The sequence below is a fragment of the Actinia tenebrosa genome, unplaced genomic scaffold (assembly GCF_029948245.1).
Source record: "Actinia tenebrosa isolate PJP-AT-01 unplaced genomic scaffold, QUT_ActTen_1.0 PGA_scaffold6__47_contigs__length_16458017, whole genome shotgun sequence".
Taxonomy (NCBI): domain Eukaryota; kingdom Metazoa; phylum Cnidaria; class Anthozoa; order Actiniaria; family Actiniidae; genus Actinia; species Actinia tenebrosa.
Window position 1 is genome coordinate 12,285,047 of NW_028292583.1, and position 25,277 is coordinate 12,310,323.

Sequence of the window (25,277 nt, forward strand, 5' to 3'; positions counted from 1 at the left end):
ATAATCCCTTACTTAATATCTGTCGGCATAGGATAACATAACATATTGTAAAAAGATGCCTTCTTCACTTCAAATACTTTGTAAACCACTTAGCTAAACATGTAGAGTTAGACTTTTTACTTCAGTACCGAAATATAAGCACTCGATAGAGCTATGAATACTTTATTTGTTGTCAGCATGCGATCAAGTATAGCCTTTCAAAGCCGACGAATTCAGACTATCAATGACAATACCGGGACCCGAGTCAAATCAAGACGCGTCGCTTTTATTGGATCACATCATCTTGGTGGATTTCCATCTTATTTTTTTATCTTTATTTCTCATTATCTTTAATTTAATAGCAGGAAGTTTGTAAGATGGCAACATCTGTTGAAGCACCGGCCATCGTTATGTGGTTTTTTAGCGTTGGCCGTACAACTAATAAGTTTTTAGAAATGGATACGTCGGTCCAAACTCTTGCTGCGCGTGTTGCAGTCTTACTCACGGATGAAGATTTTATTATATTTTTTCAAATATGTTCAAGTGAATATGATTATTTAACCCTAATACTGATATCGGCGACCAAACAGACTAAGCATAGGTTTAGATAGGTTGGCTTATAACCTTTATAGAATCAGTGTTTACCAATCTAAAGACACTATTCTTACGGAAGTACGTCACTCTCAAAACATATATTAACTTTTCGACAAGGCGGTCGCATTTTTTCCATTTTTTCTTTCATATTTCATTTGATCGCAGCTTCACGCCCTGGTGTGGTAGCCAAGTAATGATGGTTTTAGCACAAATCAGCAGATGTTTGTCAAAAAAGAGAGGCGTTCCTCTTCTGTCCAAGATGACAGTCTGACAGTTAGCGTGTTTATTGGAGTAGAAGCATGAATTAAGATTCTAGACACGGTTCGGACCGTGCCCCTGCTGAAGCGGGTATGAGTCCCCAGTTGTTGGTGCGAGATGATCTGACAATCCTCTTTACAAAGTATCACTTTCATTGTCTAGTCATGCAATAATCATGTCTTCAAACATTCTGACATTAAATACCTTACTCAGTCCCCCACCCCCTTTTACTGGGGGTGGGGAGGGTGGAGGATATCCCAGATTGCTTTGTAAGTTATAGTGCTCTTTTACGCTTAGACTAATCGGGTACAGCCATAGTACTTGTCCGTTTATTCTTGTAACATGTTGCTAGTGTCGTGTCAATGTTGTTTTTATTTTTCTTTAGGTTAGTTGATAAAACATTGTGGAGGCGGTGTTAAATATCTCTTCCCCCTCACCCTTGGATGTTGTGTTAAAGATCTCTTCCCCCTCGGGATGACATGGGATGGTGTACAGGTTACTAACAAGAATAGACAAATATTACCAATGATCTCATAGTGATCATATCCTATATCATGAGACATGACAGCTATTCTTGTCATCAAAGATTTATTTTACCCACATTTAAAAAAAGACAAGACCTAGAAAAGATGGTTACAAAGATGTTTACATTCTGGGAACCTGTCTATTCCTGTTCCCCACTACTGCTCTCCTCTTCCTGATATTGTCACCTAACGTGATCAAATATGTACATACACATTGAGCTATTTATAGTGATACACCTTTCCAAGAAAGAATTTCTCTCGACGTCTGTAACCAGTAGAGATTGACAGCAACGTGGTTTCCGCCTGAGGTCACTTGAAATCGCGTCTGAACAAAATCCTTTTCTCAGTAACAAAGCACAGCCAATCCAGATGTCTGAGGGAAATACCCTAGCATGCTAAAGACTAAATCAATATTCCCAATACTGTAGCTAATTTTGTTCAAGCATGTTTTTCAGTAGCCTAATTCTTAAGCCTCTGCTTACCCCCACCCCCAACGTCTTTCTCAACAACCTGAGGAGCAATTATATATCCAATTGTCTTTGCAAAGTTACGAAGGTTATATCACTGGTAGTCAGTTATCAAAACGATATAAGAATAAGAGTTTTAGGTATTTACAAAATTTAGAAATCAAAATTTATCCGATTTCTCTAAAAACAGGTCACGTGATCAATTTCCTCCATTTTCTGTGACATTTTTTAGTATCATTCGACAAATTTTCTTTTATGAAATGCATACAATTAACATATATTTTTTCTTTTGTTTTTCATGTATGACCACTTGTTCTTCTTTTTCTTTTCAATCTCTACATTAGTAGGATTAGCCGCAAAGTCGCAACACTGATGAAGAAGCGTGCGGTATTTTGCTATGGTCCTTCTTACCACACGGCACCGTACCCTTTTTAACTGATCAGAAACTGGCAGAACACTCAGAAGTTATCGTAAATAACATCGACGCAAGCATAGCTGGCTTCTGTATTCTCGCTGGGCTGTGCAGTTTCTTTAACACTTCTATTTTTCTTCTTAGTCTTGTCCACTACTGCGCAATCTACTTTCACCGCCGCATTAGACACACTGTCATTCTGAGTGTGTTGCTCGTTATCTTTCTTTCTGCGTGATCTTCTCTGTGCTGGTACTGGATCACCATCTTGACAGTATTTGACAGCAGCAGATGCATAACTTGCTTCTACAGGATTGATGGGATTTGCAGCATTCTTAGCACTCCTATTCCTTTTCTTACTTTTGTCGACTGCTGTATACTCTACTTGTGTTCCAGCAGTAGAAACGACCTCAGCAAGAGTGGTTTGCTCTTTATCTTTCTTCCTGCAAGATCCTCTTTGTTCTTGCACTAGAGGACCTTCTTGGCAGTATTGCACATCAACAGAAGGACAGATGACTTCTGTAGGCTTACTTTGCTGTGTAGTTTCTTTAACACTCCTGTTTCTCTTTTTCATACTCTTGTTAGCAGCTGCGTACTCTACATTTGCCCCGGCAGTAGGAACGCTGTCAGCATAGCTAGCTTCTTTAGGCTCTTTGGAGTTTGCAGTTTCATTAACACTTCTGTTTCTCTTTTTCATACTCTTGTTAACAGCTGCGTACTCTACGTTTAGCCCGGCATTAGGAACGCTGTCAGCATAGCTAGCTTCTTTAGGCTCTTTGGAGTTTGCAGTTTCATTAACACTCCTGTTTCTCTTTTTCATACTCTTGTTAACAGCTGCGTACTCTACGTTTAGCCCGGCATTAGGAACGCTGTCAGCATAGCTAGCTTCTTTAGGCTCTTTGGAGTTTGCAGTTTCATTAACACTCCTGTTTCTCTTTTTCATACTCTTGTTAACAGCTGCGTACTCTACGTTTAGCCCGGCATTAGGAACGCTGTCAGCATAGCTAGCTTCTTTAGGCTCTTTGGAGTTTGCAGTTTCATTAACACTCCTGTTTCTCTTTTTCATACTCTTGTTAACAGCTGCGTACTCTACGTTTACCCCAGGATTAGGTACGCTGTTAGCCGGAGTGTGTTGCGAGTTGGCTTGTCGTTCTTGGACCGGTAGAACGTCTTGACAATTATCGTATATTACCTCAGCAGGAGAATAACCATCGTCTGTGTTGACCCCGTACTGTACGGATTCGTCAGTGAGCGGTGCGTTGGCTGTTGTTTCGTGCTGGTTCTTGTTGGACACATCCACAGACGCGTACCCAGACTCTGTTGTCACCAAAGTAACTGTCTGTCTGTCCTTACCAAGAGTGTCACTCACCGTTGCATAGTTGGCAGTGTTCAAATCGTCTGTCTGTTCGGCATCATCATTACGCACTATTGAATAGGTTCTTACTTCCACAAAGGAATCTTTCTGTCCGTCTGCCTCAATTATATCACTCACCGATGCATAATGGTCATTAGTTTCAGTATCCTGCAAGGTGTTTTGTTGCGTACTTTCTTGTACATTCACATAATAAGGTTGTTGTGGTTTACCTGTGTTGCCACAGCTCACGTCGATGTCGATAATATCATGTTTTCCATCATCTGGATTCGTCGTTGAGTTATCAGTACGATCTTCCCTTGGTTGCAACGTGTCTTCATCTTCGATTCCTGACCCAGCAAGGTTCATGTTAATCGTAGTTCCATCAGCGGGATCCATGTGTATTGGTTCAGAATGGCTTGCACTTGAAAAATGAAGATATTTATGTAAAGTTTCAAAATCAAATAAGCGCAGCAATCATGAGAAAAAGAACATGCATGTTTTTTTATCAAAAACGAAACGTTGAGCTTCTTCCTTCGCAGTTTACCATAAACGCAGCAAGAGAGGACGATTATCTCCACTCTCCAAATCAAAAACATGGCTGCATATTTATATCAGAAACCGGTTTCCACTCACAAACTGCGTCATACTATACTATGCAAGCAGTTACATAATCCATTGTTATGCAAAGTAGAAGCCAGATATATTGAATGACTTGTTGTGTTAAACAAGTCGTTGCAGCTTAAACTTACTAAAGACAGCTAATATTATGGCATGGTAACATTTCTAGTATCTACTCGATGTTTCATGTGGGTACTTACGAGTGCTCTCTCTTCTTGCTTGACTCTGAAAAAAGAAAAGAATCTTTTAAGATATGTTTTTCTTCTTTGTTTAACTGTTACTACAGAATAGAAAGGATGGGCCTGATCTCCTGCACCCACGGATCTATCAGATGTAATTTTCACCTGTAACCTTGGAACATCTTCAATCGAGGTAAATGTCAGTAAAGTGCTGCAACAGTAGTACCTTGTACTGTGTTCCTTCTCATGACAAAGAAGTACCAATATTACTGAATGGGTGATGTTGGGGTACATACCTTGTACTGTGTTCCTTCTCATGGCAAAGAAGTACCAATATTACTGAATGGGTGATGTTGGGGTACATACCTTGTACTGTGTTCCTTCTCATGGCAAAGAAGTACCAATATTACTGAATAGGTGATGTTAAGGTACATACCTTGTACTGTGTCCATCCATTTGATGATAATAATATTGATGGCAAAGAAGTACTGATATTACTGAATGGGTGATGTTGGGGTACATACCTTGTACTGTGTTCCTCCTCCATTTGACGATGATGATATTGATGGCAACTATGACAGCTAGACCAGCCAAGGCCACCATGATGGGAATGATGACGGGTGTGTCTGACTTCTTTATTACTGCGCATTCAGATGGGTGTCGAGGTAAGACGATGTCTGATTCATTCAACTCTATAAAGATATAACAATCATCAATAGACGCGACTATATTATGTGTATACTTATATACTGCACTGGAGCATTGAACCAGAGGATGGACCGCACCAGATTATCTGCCCCTAACAACGTACCATTAATAATGAACATATGGAATCACAGAAGGTAACTTAATGGAACTAGTGTACCTCAGATCTCCATTTTCTCCCTTGGACAATCAATTATCAATTAATGAAGTTAAAGACCAATACCTTTTGTGGTATTCTGTGTCTCGGAGACTGGGTGTAGTGTAGATGTACGTGAGCTACACCAACGAAGTTCATTCTTACCGCTGCAATCTATATCAAAGAGGGTATGAATACATGTCTTATTTCTAGAACAAAACGACTCAACAAGTCTCTTTCATAGTACCATTTTATTCTTACAGGGCATAACAAACAGCAAAGAATCGGGATAATTTGATTTGAATGGCTTACTTGTTTTGTGATGTTCACATATCCTTCCTTTAGGATCACTGTCTATCGTATCGTTGAATCCTCCTTGTGTACCATTGAATTCCTTTACAATTGCTGCAAATTTCTTTTGTCGATCGTCCACTGGTGTTCCTCGAAGCCATTTATTATACGTCAGGGAGTGGTTACTCGGCCATACCCATCTTCCATCTCTCTTCTTAAGACCAATCCACCATTCATCGTAACCACCTTTTTCTGTCGTCCTATTTTGTATCTGTGTCTTGATAAACTCCCATTCTTCTAATGTTTCCATAGAAACTAAGTAACCACCTTCAGTTTTACATAAGTTTGAACTTGGATTTGCTGATGTTGTTTTATCGACAAAAGAGTAGCAAGAACAACTAGCCAAGTCAGAACCTTAAAAACAAATGGAACATTCATTAATGTAATTCATCATATACCATTATAAAAATATATGCGTGTTGTAAATCGAGAAACTGGTCGCACTGAGCTAAGTCAGGACTTCTCTGCATGACATGCTGATCATTGCTGCACCAAGGCCACAGTAGGAATTCTAATCAAGGCAAACACTCGAAGATCCCTTTTCCTCTCAGAGTCATGCAGTGCTCTCTATATAATTCGAACCATTCATGTGAATTGTACAACAGTCAATGATTTTCAATCACTTTGAACCTTGGTAATGCAGTATTCAGTAATAGTCTCTGTTTTACTGTTGAGTCGTTCTTTAGTTTGCTTCTTAAGATTTTGTTGTTATTTATCTAACATGAAAATGTAATACTGACTTTGCAATTTTCTAACATTTACTAGAACTTTCAGTTTAATGTTCTCGTATTTGACTTACCTTTCTCTCCATCAACTTTCCATATCGCTATTTTCACTAGACATAAGCACAGGTACATTCCTATCGATAATCGAATCATGGTAATTGAACACTATTTAGTGAAGATAAGACCACACTTGTTTAGAGAGTTATGAATCTTGCGTCTTGTGGATCGAAACAGCGCGCCCCTCATTCACGCTCCACTCTTACTTTCTCTTTGATACCACAGTTATTGTCCAGTGGTAGCTAACATTGGTCTTTATTCCCATAAAACACCATATAAAGAAAATCAGACATTTCATGAATAGCTTTGTGCTGTTGTGTTGTTATGAACAGGAAATTGATAAGTCGTTTCAGCATTTCGGGTAAACAATATTATTATCAGTACCGCTATGTGGACGGTTGCAATGAAACGGGTGAAACATCATCAATAGACTTCCTCGGCTCTGGAGCACGCGAGCGTAATGTTGTCCTGCTTCAGACCACGTGTCATTCCCTTGAGAATAATATTCTTTGTTTTAGCTGTATCCATATTTATGTGTCTTCTCATGTGCAACCATTAAACAAAGAAATGATACTCTAGTGAATGACACGTGGTCTGAAATGGGAAAACATTACGTCAGAGCCGAGGAGGCCTATATAGGCGAGTCAATGGCGTTAAACACACATTAAAAAGCGTTGCCCTGTGCGACAAAATAGTGCCCAATCCCCTACTCGTCCCCGCCAAGGGCAATAAGGAAGTGAGAAAACTGTAGAAATTTTGCGGTTTTTTGTGTGTTTTGAGGGCCACTGGGTTATCAGTATTTTTTGAAATTATATATTATTATATATATATTATTTATAGCTGTCGTGTGTTATATGCACTTGAATTAAATTTCAATCATTCATTCATTCATGAGCTATATATAGGTTCAGTGTTCTTTTATATATAGAGATACCTGCTGTTATATTCATGAGTCATCTATGAATATATTTATTATATATTTGCGAGTACTTTTTATTATTTATATTTCAGTGTTAGTCAAGATTATGATCTATTTTCTGTGGTTGATCAGGATTCTTATTGTTGGATTTTTTGATACATTATTGTATGTAGCTCTTAATCATCATAATCTATTCTTAGTAGTTTTCATATATTGATATTGCTAAAGTTTATATAAAGACATGATTCTTTCATTCACTCTTTAGTATGTTTTTCAGTAGCCATCCTAAGTTGAGTTAAAATAAGAGATATAGCTTTATTCTATGATCAAATCAGATTCAATTGCAATTCCAAGTTTCTGTTTACTTTTTATAAAAACTGCGAAGTCTTTGACACGACAGCTTAGCATCTTCTTTATTATTAGCCTTCGCACATTGACGCTTTGACACATATCTGACTGCTTCTGTGACTGCTTATTCTGACTCCCGGAAACCATTAATGAATATTTGGTATTATTGGTTAGTGTTAATATTAGTTAGTTTATTGCTTGTCTTAGCTCGTTAGTTTTCATTCGATGGAGAGAAAGCGAACCACTGGAATATTCTATATGCGGTTGTTAGCTTGAACCCTTGTTAAGGGTTTTAGGATAAAGGATAAATAAATTATATTAGAGATAATCAAAAAAATAATTAGTAATGTTTGATTTTAACTCTAATTGGTGATAATTAGTTATTTTAGGAATATGGGACAAAGGATTTTAAGCCGGGATATAATAATAATAATAATAATAATAATAATAATAATGATAATAATAATGATGATGATGATAATAGTAATAATAATAATAATATAATAATAATAATGATGATTATGATAATAATAATGATTATGATAATAATGATGATGATGATAATAGTAATAATAATGATAATATGATAATAATAATAATGATTATGATAATAATAATGATTATGATAATAATAATAATAATGATTATGATAATAATGATGATTATGATAATAATAATAATATTCTGTATTCATGTAGCAAAAATGTCTGAAGTTGAAAGAAACATATAATTTTTTTTTTTTTAATGCTTTAAGAAAATGGAAACTCTTATCGTTTCTAAATACGATGGGGTTCGAACCCACCGACAGAAATTCAAAAAAAAAACGACTCCAGTTTGCCATACCCCCGAGACATCCGCAGAGCTGAGGCGGCGTATGGACTTCGGACCTGACGGCGATTAAATCCTTCTGCCCTTGGGTGTACGAATTACGCAAGAAAATGTTCTAGCCGAAGCATCAGGGGAGAGACCAGCCGGCCCCCAGACCATATCGGCTAATCCCTTGCATCTCTGCCACGCACGGAATCGGTTGAAAAAATGATGTTAAAAAGTCTAGTCTATCTGATGCATTGTTTTTACGGCTATCGTTATGCTGATTCACATGGAACCATGACTCAGTTGGAAAAACTTGGGCTTCTATGACACTGAGTCAAGTTCGGTTAAGCGAAGTTAGTACCTGGATGGGCGACCTGAAACTTATTCCTACTTCAAGTTTGTTTTTTTTTTGCTAGTTTTTTTTTTTTTTTTTTTTTTTTCGTACCTTGCGATCGACTGCAATTCAGTTTTTTGAGAAATCTTCGAAAGTTAAATAATGCAGGGATTTTACGTATTAGTTCGATATCATTATGAGTGGGTTTATAGTGTGCAAAGGAGCTAGTTTACCTAACCCTTCTCCTTCCTCTGCCCTCCTCTCAAGGAGTAATTGTTTGATAGCCTACGGCATTATTCATAACATCTAAACAGGATAGGTCTTGTATAAGAAAAATCAGTTATTTTCAGTAGACAAGGAATTTTGATATTTTCTCATATTATTGATACATGGAAATCTTTAACATCTTTAACTCTAATCGTACACATGGTTTCAGTTCGACCCCGGTGCTCTACTTTGCGGTGGTGATCAGCTTTGTCGAGCTTTGTTTCTTTGTTTCTTTTCTTTTTTTCTAACAACCTCTAGGCTGATCAAGGTCATCAAAGTCAAGGTACGGCTATCTTATAGATTGAACTCTAAAACAACCTATGATCTAAGTCAGGGCACGACTAACTCACTTGCGGACGGAAGAAAACCGGAGAACTGGACCCAAAGAGTGGTCTCAAGTGTTTATTGATTCAAGTAATGACTACTTCATTTAATGCTTTAAACTTCTATTTGTCTTCATACAATCAATTATTCATTTTTTTCTTTTTACCCTACTTTACTTTATTCTAACTGAATCATTTTCAAGTTCAGAGGTTTTCTCCGCTTATTTTCCTTTTGTTTTGACGAGTTTGCGAATATCGCAATGGCCAACATATTGACCACATCCCGTGTCTCCAATTGCGTCAGCATATAATCTTGCTGCTTTTTGGGCTTCATTACGGCTCATTCCCCATCCGAACACTACGCCAGGGCATTTCAAATGAGAAGGAACAATGCGGGTATTGCAACGAGCATAGTAGGAGTTCTTGATGAGCTTCATGGAAAGAGTAGCAGCAATACGTGCGAACCAAGCAATGGGATGAGCTTCTGATTGTTGGAAACAAACCAGGGAAAGAAACCCAAAAACAACGGCAGCAATCAGGATTAGCTTCATGGCTGATGTCTTGAATGGTGTTTTCTGACTTTTACTTAATCACTAGTAGGGAAAAAACAAACTATATCTTAAAAAAAGAGTTACCCGAGTACAAAGTTTGAAATATCTTTTGGAGAATTGAATAAAAAGTTTCCTACCTTAATTCTCTTTTTCAAGACTCTTGTAAACCCTGTGGTGCTCAGTAGTGTATACAGCTAAAAGGCAGAGGCCAACTGATTACCCAGTATGAGGTTTAAGTGTTATCTTTAGCTATAACAGGTTTTTCGATATTTAACATGTTATATCTCGTTTATAAAGCAAATAAGACGATGTATTAGATTAATGTACTGCGCTTGCGCATCAAGAGGCAAACACTAGAGCTAAAAATAAAAAAGAGCTCCATCTTCAAACACATGCTTGATGTTCATGACTTACGAACACTGATTTCTTTCTTCTGAACTTTTTTAATGTCCTTAAGAAGCGCATCGACAGACACTGGACTGTTTCAAAATCGGAACTTAACCCGCAAACCAGACTACTCTGTTTTGAAGCTGAGCTCTTTGTTTAGGTTTACAAGACAAAAACTTCAACAACTTATGTAAATATCTCATTTTGAACCTGCAGATGACGTCAGTATTTCAGCAAGATATTAATTGTTCTTTATTTTCCTCATGATAATTGTTAAATAATTAATAATAGTTAATAAGCATTTAGACTTATCAGGTCCTTCAAATCCATCACGTGCATGGATCTTTATACCTGATGATAGTTCAACATGGATATCTTTGTATTTATAAAGATTTTGAAATCTTTTTAAAAGACCAAAAGAGTACAAGAGCATGTCACGAATAAGGACCCTAAATGCTCATCAATTATTCTTGAATTTTTGAAGTCGTTCAATAAACTCGCAGATCGTGTTTTATCACACTCCTGCTCGTTATTAAACTATACTCAAAAGTAAGTTAGCAAACTGAAAATGGAACAACCCTCCGCCTACGTTTTCGCAACGTTATTCCTTGAGATGTAGCTTCATGCTGTTCATCAACCTTATAAAAGCCGTATATTAATTTCATTGCCTTTTAAGAGAGGATTTCGTATTGAATTTTACCGAAAGCCAGAGGTTCGATTCGTGCGATATCGGTTTTTCACCGCGGTGAGAGAAATCTTGTGGAATTCCCAAATCAGACAATATATTTCCTCGAATCACATAGCGAAAAAATTGAAAATAGACTTTTTTATAGGCATATCTTTAATGATTAATGAGTTCAACAACAGAAAAACAAAACAACCATCGCGGACTTCCTGTACTTTCAATTAATTCAACCCTTTAATTAACAAAAGATTCGATTAAGGCGGCCCACGGGTCTTCCTTTTTTCATTTTATATTTCTTCTCGTTTTAACTTTCTTCTATGTCTTATAGATTTATACTATTTAATATCATGTGTAATTAGATAAAAGAGCCGGTGAAAATCAGTTACTATCTCTTTAATCACTATTCTATAAACACTGTCACTTGGCAACTGATTAAAGAAAATATTTTCCGCTTTGCGAACTATTAATTTGTGTAAATATGTTCAAAGTAAATTCTTGAAATTGTTTTCTTATTGTAAAATCCCGAATATGACACCTGGTCAGGGATGGTAGGGTGGTGGTGTGGTTCGTTCACTTGGTTTGACATCTGACTGTAATGTTTGAGACACTAGCATATTCTGTGGGGTGGTAGGGTGGTGGTGTGGTTCGTTCACTTGGTTTGGCTTCTGACTGGCATGGTTGTGACACTAGCATATTCTGTGGGTTGGTAGGGTGGTGGTACTTTTGGAACGCTTTGTGTTGCATCATGGTTAAACTCTGCCAGTTCAGCATATGTAACCAAATCTTGACGTTGATCCGCCTGCAACAAATCCATGCATGATACATATGAGTCTTGAGGGTGTATATTATTATTACTTAACTTTTTATCGATACTTACTGTGTTTTTAATGCTTTTGTTCACTTCTGCATAAACCACCTCTGTTATCTTGCTCTTTTTCTTTGACTTCCCGACAGTCGCGCAGATGTCTGGCACTTTAGTGTTCTCTTTATCGACTGTATCATCCGGTGGTAAGTCACTTTCTTCTTGTGGAGATTTGTCAGTGGGGTTGCTGTGGTCAGCTTTATCTTTGTTTTGGCTGGAATCTTTGCCAGTTGATTCGAGTGACGTCATGTTATTATGCTTACGCATCTCCAATGCATCATGGATGATGTGAGATACCAGGCAGCTAGTAACCTCTTTGGTAGCATTACTTTTGTCTAAAGCATTCCCGTGTGTTGTTGCGTGACTATCCTCCTGTGCGCACGCGTTGTTAGGCTGGATGACAATGACTTTCAGTTCGTGTTCACTTACGTGTAAACCGCTGGATGAACCTGCCATGACGTCACTGGTGTTGTGCTCAGTGTTTGTCTCATCGCTGTAACACAGAGCATATAATATATTCATATATTTAGTCCAATTAGTAAAATACATATGGTGTTTACAATCTTGTACCCAGATCTACTCGGTTTCGTTAGTTTTTGAGGTCTTGGTACTGTAATGATTTCTGTTCCTTGGTGGTTGTGAAATATGGCTTTATTTTGAGTATATCAATTCGGGCTACAAATGTGTATCATACAGTCTGATAGATGGATATAGGGTTTCAGTCAATGCTATGGTATCATATGACATATAGCATGACATCCTCCTTTCCGTAAAAAACAACAACATATATATATATATATATATATATATATATATATATATATATATATATATGTACATGCAACGAAAACAATAGTAACAATGACTATATATCAGCTGTCCATGCATACAACTGATGTTGCGATTATGTGCTATTCTTGAACAGTTCTTTTGAAAATTATATATATCGTTCTGGTGGTTTCACGACCCTGCCACTGCGTGTTGTAATCATTCCATTATGTGGTGCTGGATTAGACACTTCTGTTCCAGGAGATTCTGCAGGCGGGCTTTGGTGTCCTATGGGGGATGGCAGTGCTTCTCTGATGTGTGTTCTGTTCCGACGTAGCTCTCCACCCTTTGGAGTAGTGACTGTATATGATCTTGGTTGGTCCAACTTTTCCTTGACTGTGGCCGGTCCCCATTTCTTTGTAGAGGGGTTTTGAATATTGATGTTCTGCCCTGGCAGAAGATCCGGGATTGTCTTGGTGTTCCGGTCATAGTAGTGCTTTTGCAGCTCTTGTCGTTTCTTTAATCTCTCTATGATCTCTTCGTTGTTCTGGTTCCTAGTTATCGAGCGCGGTAGATTGTCTTGGAGCTTCCTGCCAAGGAGTAGTTCAGAGGGTGATGGCAACTTACTGTCAATTGGAGTGGACCGAAGACAGAGTAGAGCCATGTAGGGGTCTTCGTTGGTTCTTGCGGTCTTGTGCAGGACTGCCTTAACCGTCTTGACTTGGTTTTCTATGAAACCGTTACTCTGGGGGTAGTGAGGAGAACTGGTGATATGTTCAAATCCGTATTCTTTGGCAAATTCATGAAAACTAGCACTGCTGTAGTGGGGCCCGTTGTCTGATCTTACAATCTTTGGTACTCCTTGTTCACTGAAGATCTGCTTCATCAACTCAATAACCTGCTTACTGCTACTCTGCCCTCTGGGAATTTTCCTTATGAATGGATATTTCGAGTAGTAGTCAGCTACAAGTAGATATTCAGACTCGTTGATGTAGAATAGGTCAGTAGCGATCGTGTGCCATGGTCGTGGTGGTATTTCGGTTTGTAGCAGTGGCTGTTTCGGATTACTTGGTAGAAACTCCTGGCACGTTACGCAAGATTGGGTGATTTTGTCGATGTCGTTGTTCATGTTCTTCCAGTATACGGCTGATCTTGCTCGGAGTTTGGTTTTTTCTGCTCCTTGATGGCTAGCGTGTAGTTTGTCCAGGATTTCTTTTTGCATGGTAGAAGGAACTATGATCCGTTGTCCTTTGGTTAGGATGCCGTCGTCAATTGTGATTTCATCTCTAAAGGACCAGTATGGCTTCAGCATGTTTGATACTTGCTTAATCATCGTTGGCCAACCTTCGTATACCATTTTCTTTAGGCAGGTCAGCTCTTGATCTAAGTCCGTGTTAGCTCTTATCCGCTCGATCATTTCGGTGCTGAAATGTGGATAGATCTCGTGCACTTGTATTCTCTCGTTCTCTATCGGGTATTTCTCTTCTGGGGAGAGTCGTGATAGTGCATCAGCCAACAGCATGTCTTTTCCTGGTACGTATCTGATCTTGATATCGTATGGTTGTAATCTCAGCAACATTCGCTGTAATCGTGGTGGGGCTGATGTGAGGTGTTTGAGGTGTATGCTTTCCAGCGGCTTATGATCGGATTGCACTGTCAATGGACGGCCAAACAGGTATGTGTGGAAACGCTCACAACCATAGACTACTGCGAGGAGCTCTCTCTCTATATTTGCATAGCGTGTTTCGACGTCGGTTAGCGCTTTGCTGGCGAATGCTATGGGCTTGCCCTCTTGCATGAGGGCTGCACCAAGGCCTTTTGTTGAGGCGTCTACCTGGAGCGTTACATCTTTTGTTTCGTCAAAATAGGTGAGGGTGATTTCTTCACTTATCGAGTTCTTGATTTTCTCGAAGGCGGCCTGGTAGTCGGCATTCCATTGGAAGGGTGTGTCTTCCTTCAATAATCCTCTCAGGGGTGCGGTCAGGATGCTTAGGTTTGCGATGAATGGGGACATGTAGGTGGCTAGCCCAAGGAACGTTTGTAGTTCGCGGCGATCAACCGGTTCTTTCATCTGCCTCAGCACTGATATTTTGGCGGGATCGGGCTGGATACCGTTTTCACTGCAGATGATGCCGTAGAACTTTATTTTGTTCTGTTTGATATGGCACTTGTCTGGGTTGAGTTTTAGGCCTGTTTCTTTGCATTTCTCAACCATCGCCTTTAAATTGATGTCATGTTCTTCCTCCGTTTTTCCATAAACCACGATGTCATCCACGATGCCAATAACACCATCGCAACCCTCAAATGTCTGGTCAATCTTGGCTTGGAAAACGTCTTGCGACATTCTCAGTCCAAATGGCATTCGTTTAAACCTGTAGCGGCCAAATGGGGAATTGAAGGTAGTCAGGTAACTTGATGGTGTGTCGAGTACAACATTCCAATATCCACACTTCGCGTCTAGAATGGAGAAATATTTTGATCCGCTCAGCTTGGGTAAGATTTCCTCAAGGGTGGGTGTTACGTGATGGTCTCGTTGTATGGCAGCATTTAAATCTTTAGGGTCAAGACATATCCTAAGTCTGCCAGTGGGTTTCCTTCTGTATACTAAACTATTGACCCATGCCGTCGGCTCCCCTTCTCGTACTTTGGTGATGATACCTTGGGCGGCCATCTCATCTAGTTCCCGTTTAATGTCATCTTTGAGGCTTATTGGCACGCGTCTCGGTGAGTGAATGACAGGGGGTACATTTGGGTCCAGTGTGATGTGATATTCTCCTTGAAATTTACCTATTCCGTCAAAGCATTGGGGGTATTGCGCGAGCAGTTGTTCTTTGCTGCTTATTTTGTTCGTGTTGTTTGTGGGTCTTGCAGTTTCTTTTCGTGGTTGTGTACCTTCATTCTGTGTTTCGACAGAACAGTTCAAAGAGATTAATTTGAGGTCTAGTGCTGTTGGTAACCCAATGATTGCTTGGCCTGGCGCGTCAGTGACATAAAAGAGCGCGGTCGTAGTCATGCCTTCATAGCTGCACTGTATTTCGCAAGTACCTAGTTGCTTTATTTTCGCTCCACCATATGCTGTGAGTATGGTTTTGGATGGCTTCAATGCATTTTGGTTTGGTTCACCGTCCGTCCCGACGTTCTGCGGGAACATGCTTTGATATAATTTTAATGGCAAGATGTTTGCTTGCGCACCGGTGTCGAGTTTTGCTTTCAGTTGCGCTCGGTTTTTCGGGAAATGTGGAAGTTGTATGCTGATAGTAGCGAATGCTTCGTCCCTGCGTTCCACCGGGCGTATGGTTCCAATTATTATCGATTGGAAATGTAGGATATTGAAATCTTCATTGAAATCGTCATCTGTTTGCATTTCATGCACAGCGCGTCTGCCTTGGCGTGCTTCCCTATTGTTATTGCATTGTTTGTATGGTTGTTCTTTTCTAGCGCTTGGGTTTTCTGATTCACTAGGGTTGCCTTTCTGACGGCATACTTTAGCCCAGTGGTTCAATCTTGAACAGAAATTGCAAGTCGAACCATATGCGGGGCATTTCTTTGGCGCGTGTTCGCCTTCGCAATTTCCGCATTTCCTGTGCCGATTCTCGTATTTCCTGACAGCTTGAACATGTTTGTCATCATCACTCTGGAGCTGGGCCACATGCGCTAATGTAGCTTCATATGTTCTAGCTATATCTATGGCTTTATCTAATGTAAGGTCGTCTCCATATTCTAGTATACGCTCTTGTGCTTTTCGATATTTGGTGCCTATGATAAGCTGCTCGATTAAGCGCTCGTTTATTTCAAGCTGGTCACGAAATTTGCATTTGTTGGCATGATTGCGACATTTGGTCATAAAATCATCAATATTCTCGTCGTTTGATTGCTTCATCTGCTGTAGCTGGTACCTAGCTAGCCTGAAATTTGTTCTCGGCGCTAAATGTTTTTCAAATTTTGACCAAATGTCCTCGGGATTTGTTTTCTCGTCTTCGCTGTCCCAAGTGAAACTATTATAGATATCTACGCCTTGACGGCCTATCCATAGTAGGATGTACGAGGATTTTTCATTATCTGACCTTTTTGCAAATGGGCCATTGAAAATTAGATTACAGTATTGCTTGAATCTGGCGAATTCGTCGTTGATATCGCTGGTTTGCCAGTTCATAACGGGTGGCGTGAACCCTGCGGCCATGATGTTCTATCACTGACGCGGTCTGCTAGCTGTTTTCTTTTATTTCCTGTCTTGGTATCTGATTTAACCACTTACCGAATGTCGATGTATGTTTTACCTTTCACTTCTGGCACCATGTAATGATTTCTGTTCCTTGGTGGTTGTGAAATATGGCTTTATTTTGAGTATATCAATTCGGGCTACAAATGTGTATCATACAGTCTGATAGATGGATATAGGGTTTCAGTCAATGCTATGGTATCATATGACATATAGCATGACAGGTACTAGATTGAGTTTTATGTTTTTCACTTTTCAAAGTGGTGATGAATCTGTATAATATAGTTTTATTACTTACTGTTTAACTCTTGTTTTTGGTTTTCCTAAAGGAGATAACAATATCCATGTAAATATATAGTCACATACTTTGAATATGACTAGACATAACATATCTTATTTTGCAGTTACCTTTTCGTTTTAGATTCCATCCATAGACATAGAGCACTACACAGCAGAGAAACACCACCAGAACAACAACAAGTATGGCAATGATGATAGTCAGGGTTGGAAAAGGCTTCTTCGTGGTAAGTGAGACGTCTGTTGCTGTTGTACTTTCATCTGTAGAAAATCAAATATTTTATTTATTTGCAATTAATTTCTTTACAAATTTAGGATACTGATGTCAGTTAATTTTTATTTGGTAAGCAGTTTTGTCTTCTTAGGCCATTAAATCTAGCTGCAACATACTTATATTCACCTGCAGTATATTACATGGGATATTTCCTCTTATTAACTAATACACTCAATTTTTGTTGAGATTATGATAAAGTTTTCTTCAAAAGACTTACAATTAATTTTACCTGTTTCTGAACTAGTTGTTGACATTTCGGTGGATTTCTTGCAAAGTGTTGAAACGTCTTTTTTACTCTTTGTTGTGGTTAATGGAGATGGATTGTTCAGTTCATGATCAGTCGTGGTCTTCTTTGATGTAAGCTGGCTCTTCGTTGTCGGGATGGTGGAGTCATGACTTGTTGCTGTTTTCCGATTAGACGTTATTGTTGCCGTAGTTATTGTTGTTGTTGCAGTAGCTTCTGTTACTGTTTTTGATACCGTCATTACTGTGGGAGTTACTGAATTAATGCACCATTTCACTTGACTATTGCTGCAATCTGTTTTTTTTTTTAAAAGTAATGAAGAGTTATTACTATTATTGCAGTATCTGGGAGAGAATCACGCAAAAGATATAGTGTATTCATCTTACCGTTCTTTTTATATTCACATATCCATCCTCTCAATAAATCACATGAAGCATCATTGAATAACCCATAGGTGTTTGCAGGATAATTCTTTGCCATGACGCCACACTTTTCGTTCGTATCGTTACTAGGTTCGTGTGGTTGCCACTTGTTGTATGTCAGGGTGTGGTTACTCAACCATACCCATCTTCCATCTCTCTTCTCAAGACCAATCCACCATTCATCATAATGAGCTGTTCTATTCTGGATCTGTGTATTGATCAACTCCCATTCTTCTACCGTTTCCATAGAAACCAGGTCCCCTCCTTGTGTTCTACACTGCTGTCTGCCGTACGACCAGGACTTAGGTCCTCCATAGAATGTATAGCACGTACACTGGGAATTATCTGAACCTAAATTAATCATGTTTGATCAGTAGGTCAAAATGAACGGTTTTCCTGGAGGATCCTTTCATGTTCTCACACCTGATTCAAATATTTCGGGTATTGGAAAAACTTTTCAGATTCTCAAAGACTAGTTGATGCTTTCTTGGAAGAGAGGTGTGACTCAGACTGACATTTGACAAGAGTTCAACGACAGAAATATTTGGGAAAGCAAAAGGAAAGACCCCTCCAGGCGATCTGCTATACCAAACCGCTAAATTTTGATGGCTGGTTCTTGAGTACATACGACACTTGAGTATGACAAACTTACCAGAAGAAGCCCATAATCCCTTGGTCAGACTCATTGATATAAAAAAGTGCACCTTAATCCAAGTAGATAACGTACCACGGTCCATTGTTGATATACCTCGATATGAGAGTGACTAATGGTCTAGTATATGTGGTAACTGATCTCTCATGATCGAAAAGTGAAACAACGAAAATTCGCTTCCTTGTATCGTGATGATACGGGATGTTTCGGTATTATCTACTCTGGTTTATTGATCGTCATCTATTTATACATCCTCAAAAGTGTTAGATTCTGCTATAAGACTTTTCTAGCGCAATGATTTAACGTGGTTTTACACTCGTCTGACCGTATAATCAGATTAGTTCAGATAAAATAGAATAGGATTTGACAGAGATTCATTACACTTGTTTTTCAGCCTTGAAAGTGAAACCATTAAACCACTGAGGCAGTTCCTATGGATATTGATTTTTTTCAAATTTAGTTTGTTTTCGTATTTTATTTCCTCAACAGATAGACCTTAAACTATAACCATTATTCATGATGCATAATTATATACATATTGTATACGACAGTTGCTGGTTGCACTGGGCCACAAATGCATGTCAATGTAACATCGAAGTACCTCTTTCCAGCCTGAATTAAGATTAACATGCCACTTATCAGCCACCTCAGTTATAATTTTAACCTGCTTGAAAATTAAAACGTTGGTTAGGTTTATATCCATATATTTTTCACAAATTGGAATTTAATTAAGTTTCGTTTCAGTACTTTTGGTCAATTGGGAGACGATTGCTGCTTCCTTCCCCAAGCACATTAATCATGTTGTACAAATCTGTCAAGCAAACTTACCTACCATCTGTACGTATACTTGATTTTTTTCCATTATTATCGTGACAAATAAACTAAACCGTAAACTAATTGGTAAAGTCTTGTGATCAGCGTTATGAATAAAACTGGTTTAAGGAAGTGCCGTTGAAATTAAGTATGTTTGGCTTTACGACTGATATATATTAAGAAATTATTTTCACTTTTGAGTGCTTCAGAGCAAAGTAGTGGTGCACGAGTATTAGGGAAAGGATGAAAATACCATACCAACTTGGAAGACATATGTACGTTAGTAACTCTAGAACTAAGTGTATATCACAATAATTTTCAGAGATAAAATCTTTCTTGGTTCTTCAACCTTACTGAGTCATTTCATTTCAATAAAACCTCTCTTATTAAAAATTAAACCGCACCACTGGATTATACTACGATACATTTGTGTCCAATTGTTTATAGGGAACACATGGTCAGGATATCTCACCGTAACAGTGTTAAGCCCACAGTCCATGCATGTCAGTCGTAATCAGAAGGCTACAGTAGCAAGTACAGTCAGACCACCAAGCACAAAATACAAATATTTTATTAGTTTCTTAGTTTTTCAGTCTGAATTTTAAATAGTTTTATAACTGTAAAATATTTTGCATATCTTCTATATGTTAATTAGTTAATTTAATATTGAGTATATAATTTAACAATTTATTATTGTAAATATTTACGCAATTCAGTCTGCTATTGTTACTGCCATGTACATTTTTATCAATAAATCTATCTAATCTAATCTGATCTAATCTAATCTCGGTAGGGTAAGCAGGCTGTGGTGGCCAGCTTATGATGATCTACTTTGAATCGAGAGAAATATCCATGTCAATATCAATGAGAAACTGAAAAAAAGTTAGTCTTTTACTGACATTGGATATTTATCATTTTATTATTCATGATGTCAGAGACGATAGCTTCGTATCGGACTCCGCTATTGTACATTCTTTCCGTCCTTGCCGCTCTTCAGATGGAAAATAAATAAAGGTAGTCAGTTTTAAGTTTGTGGTTTTTACAACCAGAGTCCAAAGCTTGATTCGGTATAGTTTATGAAAATGTAGTTTTTACTGACGTGACAAACGTCTTACCTGATGTTATGGTATCAGCTTCCTTGTGTACTTGTATCGGTGTAGTGTTCTGTTGATATGTTATACTTGCATGTTGTGTTGGTTTGTTGTCATAAGGTGTATTGGTACTTGAGTCAGTGATGACGAAGTCATTCGTTATTGTTTTTGTTGTTGTTACTGTTTTTGATGCCGTCATCACTGTGGGAGTTACTGAATTAATGCACCATTTCCCTTGACTATTTCTGCAATCTGTTTTTTTTAAATGAAGATTGATTACTATCATTGTATTTATCTGGGAGAGAATCACGCAAAAGATATAATGTATTCATCTTACCGTTCTTTTTGTATTCACAAATCCATCCTCTCAATAAATCACATGAAGCATCATTGAATAACCCATAGGTGTTTGCAGGATAATTCTTTGCCATGAAGCCACACTTTTCGTTCGTATCGTTACTAGGTTCGTGTGGTTGCCACCTCTTGTATGTCAGGGTGTGGTTACTCAACCATACCCATCTTCCATCTCTCTTCTCAAGACCAATCCACCATTCATCATGATAAGCTGTTCTATTCTGGATCTGTGTATTGATCAACTCCCATTCTTCTACGGTTTCCATAGAAGCCAGGTCACCTCCTTGTTCTCTACACAGCCGTTTGCCATTCGACCAAGTACTATTTCTCCAATCAAAAGTATAGCACGAACACTGGGGATTATCTGATCCTAAATTAATCATGAATCCAGTTGATGAATGGCAAAGTAAAAACATTATTTCTATTGTATTTGATAAAGATCCTTTCAGCCTCACACCGGATTCAATTATTTTAGGTGCTGGAAAAACTTTATGTTTTATGTTTTCTTGCAAGAGAGGTCGGTCCCAGTCAGACATATATATAATTCAGAAGACTGAAATCGAGAAGAAACTAAACCTACAGATATACTATAGGAAGTAAAGAAAAATTGGCTTAGTCACTTCGATGGCTTTCTCGAATTGATCTATTTTGGCTCAAAACTACACTTGAGTAAGACAAACTTACCAGAAGAAGCCCATAATCCCTTGGTCAGGTTCATTGATATAAGAAAGTGCACCTTAATCCAAGTAGATAACGTACCACGGTTCATTGTTGATATACCTCGATACGAGAGTGACTAATGGTCTAGTATATGTGGTAACTGATCTCTCAGTATCGAAAAGTGAAACAACGAAAATTCGCGTCCTTGCATCTGATCGTGATGATACGGGATGTTTCGATATTATCTACTGCACGTGGTCTAATGATCGTCGTCTATTTATAGTTATACCGGCATTATTATTTAGTTATATTAAGTTATGCTTTATCAAAAATGATACTGGATTCCACTATAAACTTTTCTAAAATTGGTCGGTCAATAATTTATCGCGCAATATTAATAATTAGATAAATAAAATAGGATTTAACAGGGATTCATGACACTTGTTTTTCAGCCTTGAAAGTGAAACCATTAAACCACTGAGGCAGTTCCTATGGATATATTTTTTTAAAATTTAGTTTGTTTTCGTATTTTATTTCCTCAACAGATAGACCTTAAACTATAACCATTATTCATGGTGCATAATTACATACATATTATATACGACAGTTGCTGGTTGCACTGGGCCACAAATGCATGTCAATGTAACATCGAAGTACCTCTTTCTAGCTTGAATAATGATAAACATGCCACTTAAATCAGCCACCTCAGTTATAATTTTAACCTGCTTGAAAATTACAACTTTGGTTAGGTTTATATACATATATTTTTCACATATGGGAATTTAATTAAGTTTCGTTTCGGTACGTTTTGTCAATTGGGAGGCGAGTCCTGTTTCCTTTCCCAGTCACATCAATCATATCGTACAAATAAGCCAAGCAAATTTTGTTACCTCATCTGTACATATACTCGATTTTTTTCTATTATTATCGTGACAAATAAACTAAACCGTAAACTAATTGATAAAGTCTGTGGGCAGTGTCTTATAAATAAGACTGGTTTTAAGGAAGTGCCGTTGAAATTAAGTATGTTTGGCTTTACGACTGATTTATATTAAGAAATCATTTTCAGTTTTGAGTGCTTTAGAGCAAAGTAGTGGTGCACGAGTATTAGGGAAAGGATGAAAATACCATGAACTTGGAAGACATATGTAAGTTAGTAACTCTAGAACTAAGTGTAACAACAGGAGAGACTTGATACTGAAACACATCACGATAATTTTCAGAGATAAAATCTTTCTTGGTTCTTCAAACTTACTGAGTCATTTCATTTCAATAAAACTTCTCTTGCGACAATTAAACACCACTGGATTATAGTTACGATACAGTTCCATTTATATTTTCAGTAACGATGCGCTTTAATTTTATTAATTTTAAAATGAAGAATGGTTCCTTAGCCACATTATTCCTTCCGATCTTTATTGTCTCACTGAATACTCCCAGTTTGATAATGACTGTGTCTTTTGTGCCGACTTGTTTATAGTGTACGCAGTAAATATGGTTAGGGTATCTCACTGTAACAGTGTTGAGCCCAAAGTCGACCATGCATGTCAGTAGTCATCTTCAATTCATCTCTGATAATGTCTGTGTCATTTGTGTCCACTCGTTTATAGTAAACATAGTCAGAGTATCTCACCGTAACAGTGTTGAGCCCACAGTCCATGCATGTCAGTAGTCATCTTCAATAATGGATCATTGTAATCCATTGTAATCCACATCATTGTAATCCATTAGACAACACTAGACCGGCTCTTTTTCAATACGAAAGGGACGAGGAAGAAGGCAACAGTAGCAAGTACAGTCAGACCACCAAGCACACAGACAAATATTGCCGTGACTAGCAGGGGGTAGGGTAAGCAGTCTGTGTTGGCCAGCTTCTGATGATCTACGTGGAATCGAGAAAATTATCTATGTCAATATAAATGAGAAACTGATCGAAAAAATCGGTCTTTTACTGGCATTGGATATTTATCATTTTATTATTTATGATGTCAAGAGACGATAGTTTCGTATCGGACTCGGCTATAAAAATAAATAAAGGTAGTCAGTTTTAAGTTTGTGGTTTTTACAACCAGAGACAGAAGCTTGGTTGGTATAGGTTATGGAAATATAGTTTTTACTGACGTGACAAACGTCTTACCTGATGTTATGGTATCACCTTCCTTGTGTACTTGTATCGGTGTAGTGTTTTGTTGATATATTATACTTGCATGTTGTGTTGGTTTGTTGTTGTAAGGGGTATTGGTAGCTGTTTTTACCACGGGCCTCTTGGTGACGGGGTATTGTGTTGTTATAGTGGTTGACGATGTTGGGCTGCACCATATCACTCGATGTCCAGAACAAACTGTGTTGTTATGAATGATTAGCGTGAGCCATTTTTAAAAAGCTTCCTATCTTTTATTTTGTATACACAAATCCTTCCTCTCAAAAAAACATATGGAGCATCATTGATTTTCCGAACTAGTGATGCACCATATGCAACCAAGGTGTGAGTGAGTGCATGTATGTAGCTCTAATTTCTCTTTTAGTCTTCAAGTTGCTTGCTTTGCATTCCCTTGAGAGCTTTTTAATAAGTAAGGATAGTTTTAGTTAAATAGTGGGGAGGGAAAAAGTAAAGCAAGACATTCAGTTACCTTGTCCTTTGTATTCACATATCGTTCCTTTTGGCAAATCATTTCTTTTGTTGCGGAATAGCCCATAGGTACCTGGTGGATAATTCTTTGCCATTATTACATGAATGATTTCTTTAGTTGGTTCAGGTTTATTGTTTTGCCACTTGTTGTATGTCAGGGAGTGGTTACTCAACCATACCCATCTTCCATCTCTCTTCTCAAGACCAATCCACCATTCATTGTAACCACGATATTCTGTCGTCTTATTTTGTATCTGTGTCTTGATAAACTCCCATTCTTCTAATGTTTCCATAGAAACCAGTTCTCCATCATTATCCTTACACGTGTATCGAGCTCTAGACCACGATTTGAGAGGCGCTTCATCAAAGGTGTAGCAAGATACACCTCCAGATATCCAAACCAAACAAAGTACAGTCACGATATAGAAACATATTGCATTACGTCCAAGACAAAGCCTCATTATGGTTTTGGTCTTAAGTAAGAATTCTCTTGCAACAATAACTGAGCAGATTTATACTAAGTGTGTTAACCAGCTCATCTACATACAATAATAGTCATTCCATGACGATGCAGCATGTGATGTGGTTTGTCACATTTCAGTTTCGTATCGGATAATTTTCACCGTGTCAAAATACCTTTCAAACAATTGCTAAGGTTCTTAACCACATGCTGAAATGCTGAAGGATTTCTTAAGGTACTGACGTCACCGCTGAACTTCTGCTGATGACAAAAAAAGAATCTATGGGCCAACAGCAGGACAAACCGTGCATATATTCAGTCGACAATTTTTGTTGGATGATATCCAAGACAAAATACTAAAGCAATCGTAATAAGTTTGAATAAATTAGAAAAACCGCGATTCGATTTATTGCTCCAACGCACAGCATTCGGGTTGTGCGGAGTTTCGGCCCATTCAGTTGATGCTGACCAAAAGAAATGAGGCTCAAATCGAAGCACATTTCTCAAAGATTCTTGGGTTTAATCAGTTATTCAAGAGTATTTTATGAT

At 38.1% G+C, this 25,277-nt stretch overlaps 4 protein-coding genes across 6 annotated transcripts; all 4 read right to left on the minus strand.

Moving 5' to 3' along the window:
• Positions 1-1,402: 1,402 nt before the first annotated feature.
• LOC116287782 (uncharacterized) lies at positions 1,403-6,582 on the minus strand. Its single transcript, XM_089039258.1, has 6 exons — positions 6,374-6,582; positions 5,536-5,928; positions 5,311-5,397; positions 4,907-5,074; positions 4,404-4,428; positions 1,403-4,006 (listed from the first exon to the last, which is right to left on the minus strand). Exons 1-6 carry the CDS (start codon positions 6,450-6,452, stop codon positions 2,281-2,283), a joined length of 2,478 nt encoding a protein of 825 aa, XP_088895384.1. The 5' UTR covers positions 6,453-6,582; the 3' UTR covers positions 1,403-2,280.
• A 4,779-nt stretch (positions 6,583-11,361) lies between these two features.
• On the minus strand, positions 11,362-19,890 carry LOC116287783 (uncharacterized). Of its 3 annotated transcripts, none has more exons than XM_089039262.1 (7): positions 18,722-19,890; positions 18,034-18,420; positions 17,633-17,941; positions 17,241-17,390; positions 17,131-17,155; positions 12,275-12,338; positions 11,362-11,782 (listed from the first exon to the last, which is right to left on the minus strand). In XM_089039262.1, exons 1-7 carry the CDS (start codon positions 18,804-18,806, stop codon positions 11,633-11,635), a joined length of 1,170 nt encoding a protein of 389 aa, XP_088895388.1. In that variant the 5' UTR covers positions 18,807-19,890; the 3' UTR covers positions 11,362-11,632. The 3 variants fall into 3 exon arrangements, with proteins under 3 accessions (XP_088895388.1, XP_088895387.1, XP_088895386.1); XM_089039261.1 differs by having other exon boundaries at positions 11,900-12,338; XM_089039260.1 differs by having other exon boundaries at positions 11,861-12,338.
• Positions 19,891-20,173: 283 nt separating this feature from the next.
• LOC148906106 (lithostathine-1-beta-like) lies at positions 20,174-21,800 on the minus strand. The gene is made up of 3 exons (XM_089039264.1): positions 21,664-21,800; positions 20,963-21,349; positions 20,174-20,877 (listed from the first exon to the last, which is right to left on the minus strand). The coding sequence occupies exons 1-3, from the start codon at positions 21,746-21,748 to the stop codon at positions 20,609-20,611; spliced, it is 741 nt and encodes a 246-aa protein (XP_088895390.1). The 5' UTR covers positions 21,749-21,800; the 3' UTR covers positions 20,174-20,608.
• A 372-nt stretch (positions 21,801-22,172) lies between these two features.
• LOC148906107 (uncharacterized) lies at positions 22,173-24,785 on the minus strand. The gene is made up of 3 exons (XM_089038657.1): positions 24,270-24,785; positions 23,777-23,980; positions 22,173-23,521 (listed from the first exon to the last, which is right to left on the minus strand). Exons 1-3 carry the CDS (start codon positions 24,727-24,729, stop codon positions 23,367-23,369), a joined length of 819 nt encoding a protein of 272 aa, XP_088894783.1. The 5' UTR covers positions 24,730-24,785; the 3' UTR covers positions 22,173-23,366.
• Between the last annotated feature and the right edge of the window lie 492 nt (positions 24,786-25,277).

Coding starts and splice junctions, on each gene's coding strand:
- LOC116287782 (XM_089039258.1), bottom strand. CDS start 6,452: ATGATTCGATTATCGATAGGAATGTACCTGTGCTTATGTCTAGTGAAA. Junction 5,398..5,535: donor ATGTGAACATCACAAAACAA/GTAAGCCATTCA, acceptor TCTTTGATATAG/ATTGCAGCGGTAAGAATGAA. Junction 5,075..5,310: donor GACACAGAATACCACAAAAG/GTATTGGTCTTT, acceptor ATATCTTTATAG/AGTTGAATGAATCAGACATC.
- LOC116287783 (XM_089039260.1), bottom strand. CDS start 18,806: ATGGACCGTGGTACGTTATCTACTTGGATTAAGGTGCACTTTTTTATA. Junction 18,421..18,721: donor GGGATTATGGGCTTCTTCTG/GTAAGTTTGTCA, acceptor TGATTAATTTAG/GTTCAGATAATTCCCAGTGT. Junction 12,339..17,130: donor CCAAAAACAAGAGTTAAACA/GTAAGTAATAAA, acceptor TCTGTGTTACAG/CGATGAGACAAACACTGAGC.
- LOC148906106 (XM_089039264.1), bottom strand. CDS start 21,748: ATGAACCGTGGTACGTTATCTACTTGGATTAAGGTGCACTTTCTTATA. Junction 21,350..21,663: donor GGGATTATGGGCTTCTTCTG/GTAAGTTTGTCT, acceptor TGATTAATTTAG/GATCAGATAATCCCCAGTGT. Junction 20,878..20,962: donor TTGTGAATACAAAAAGAACG/GTAAGATGAATA, acceptor TAAAAAAAACAG/ATTGCAGAAATAGTCAAGGG.
- LOC148906107 (XM_089038657.1), bottom strand. CDS start 24,729: ATGAGGCTTTGTCTTGGACGTAATGCAATATGTTTCTATATCGTGACT. Junction 23,981..24,269: donor ATGTGAATACAAAGGACAAG/GTAACTGAATGT, acceptor ATAACAACACAG/TTTGTTCTGGACATCGAGTG. Junction 23,522..23,776: donor AGGTGATACCATAACATCAG/GTAAGACGTTTG, acceptor GATTCCACGTAG/ATCATCAGAAGCTGGCCAAC.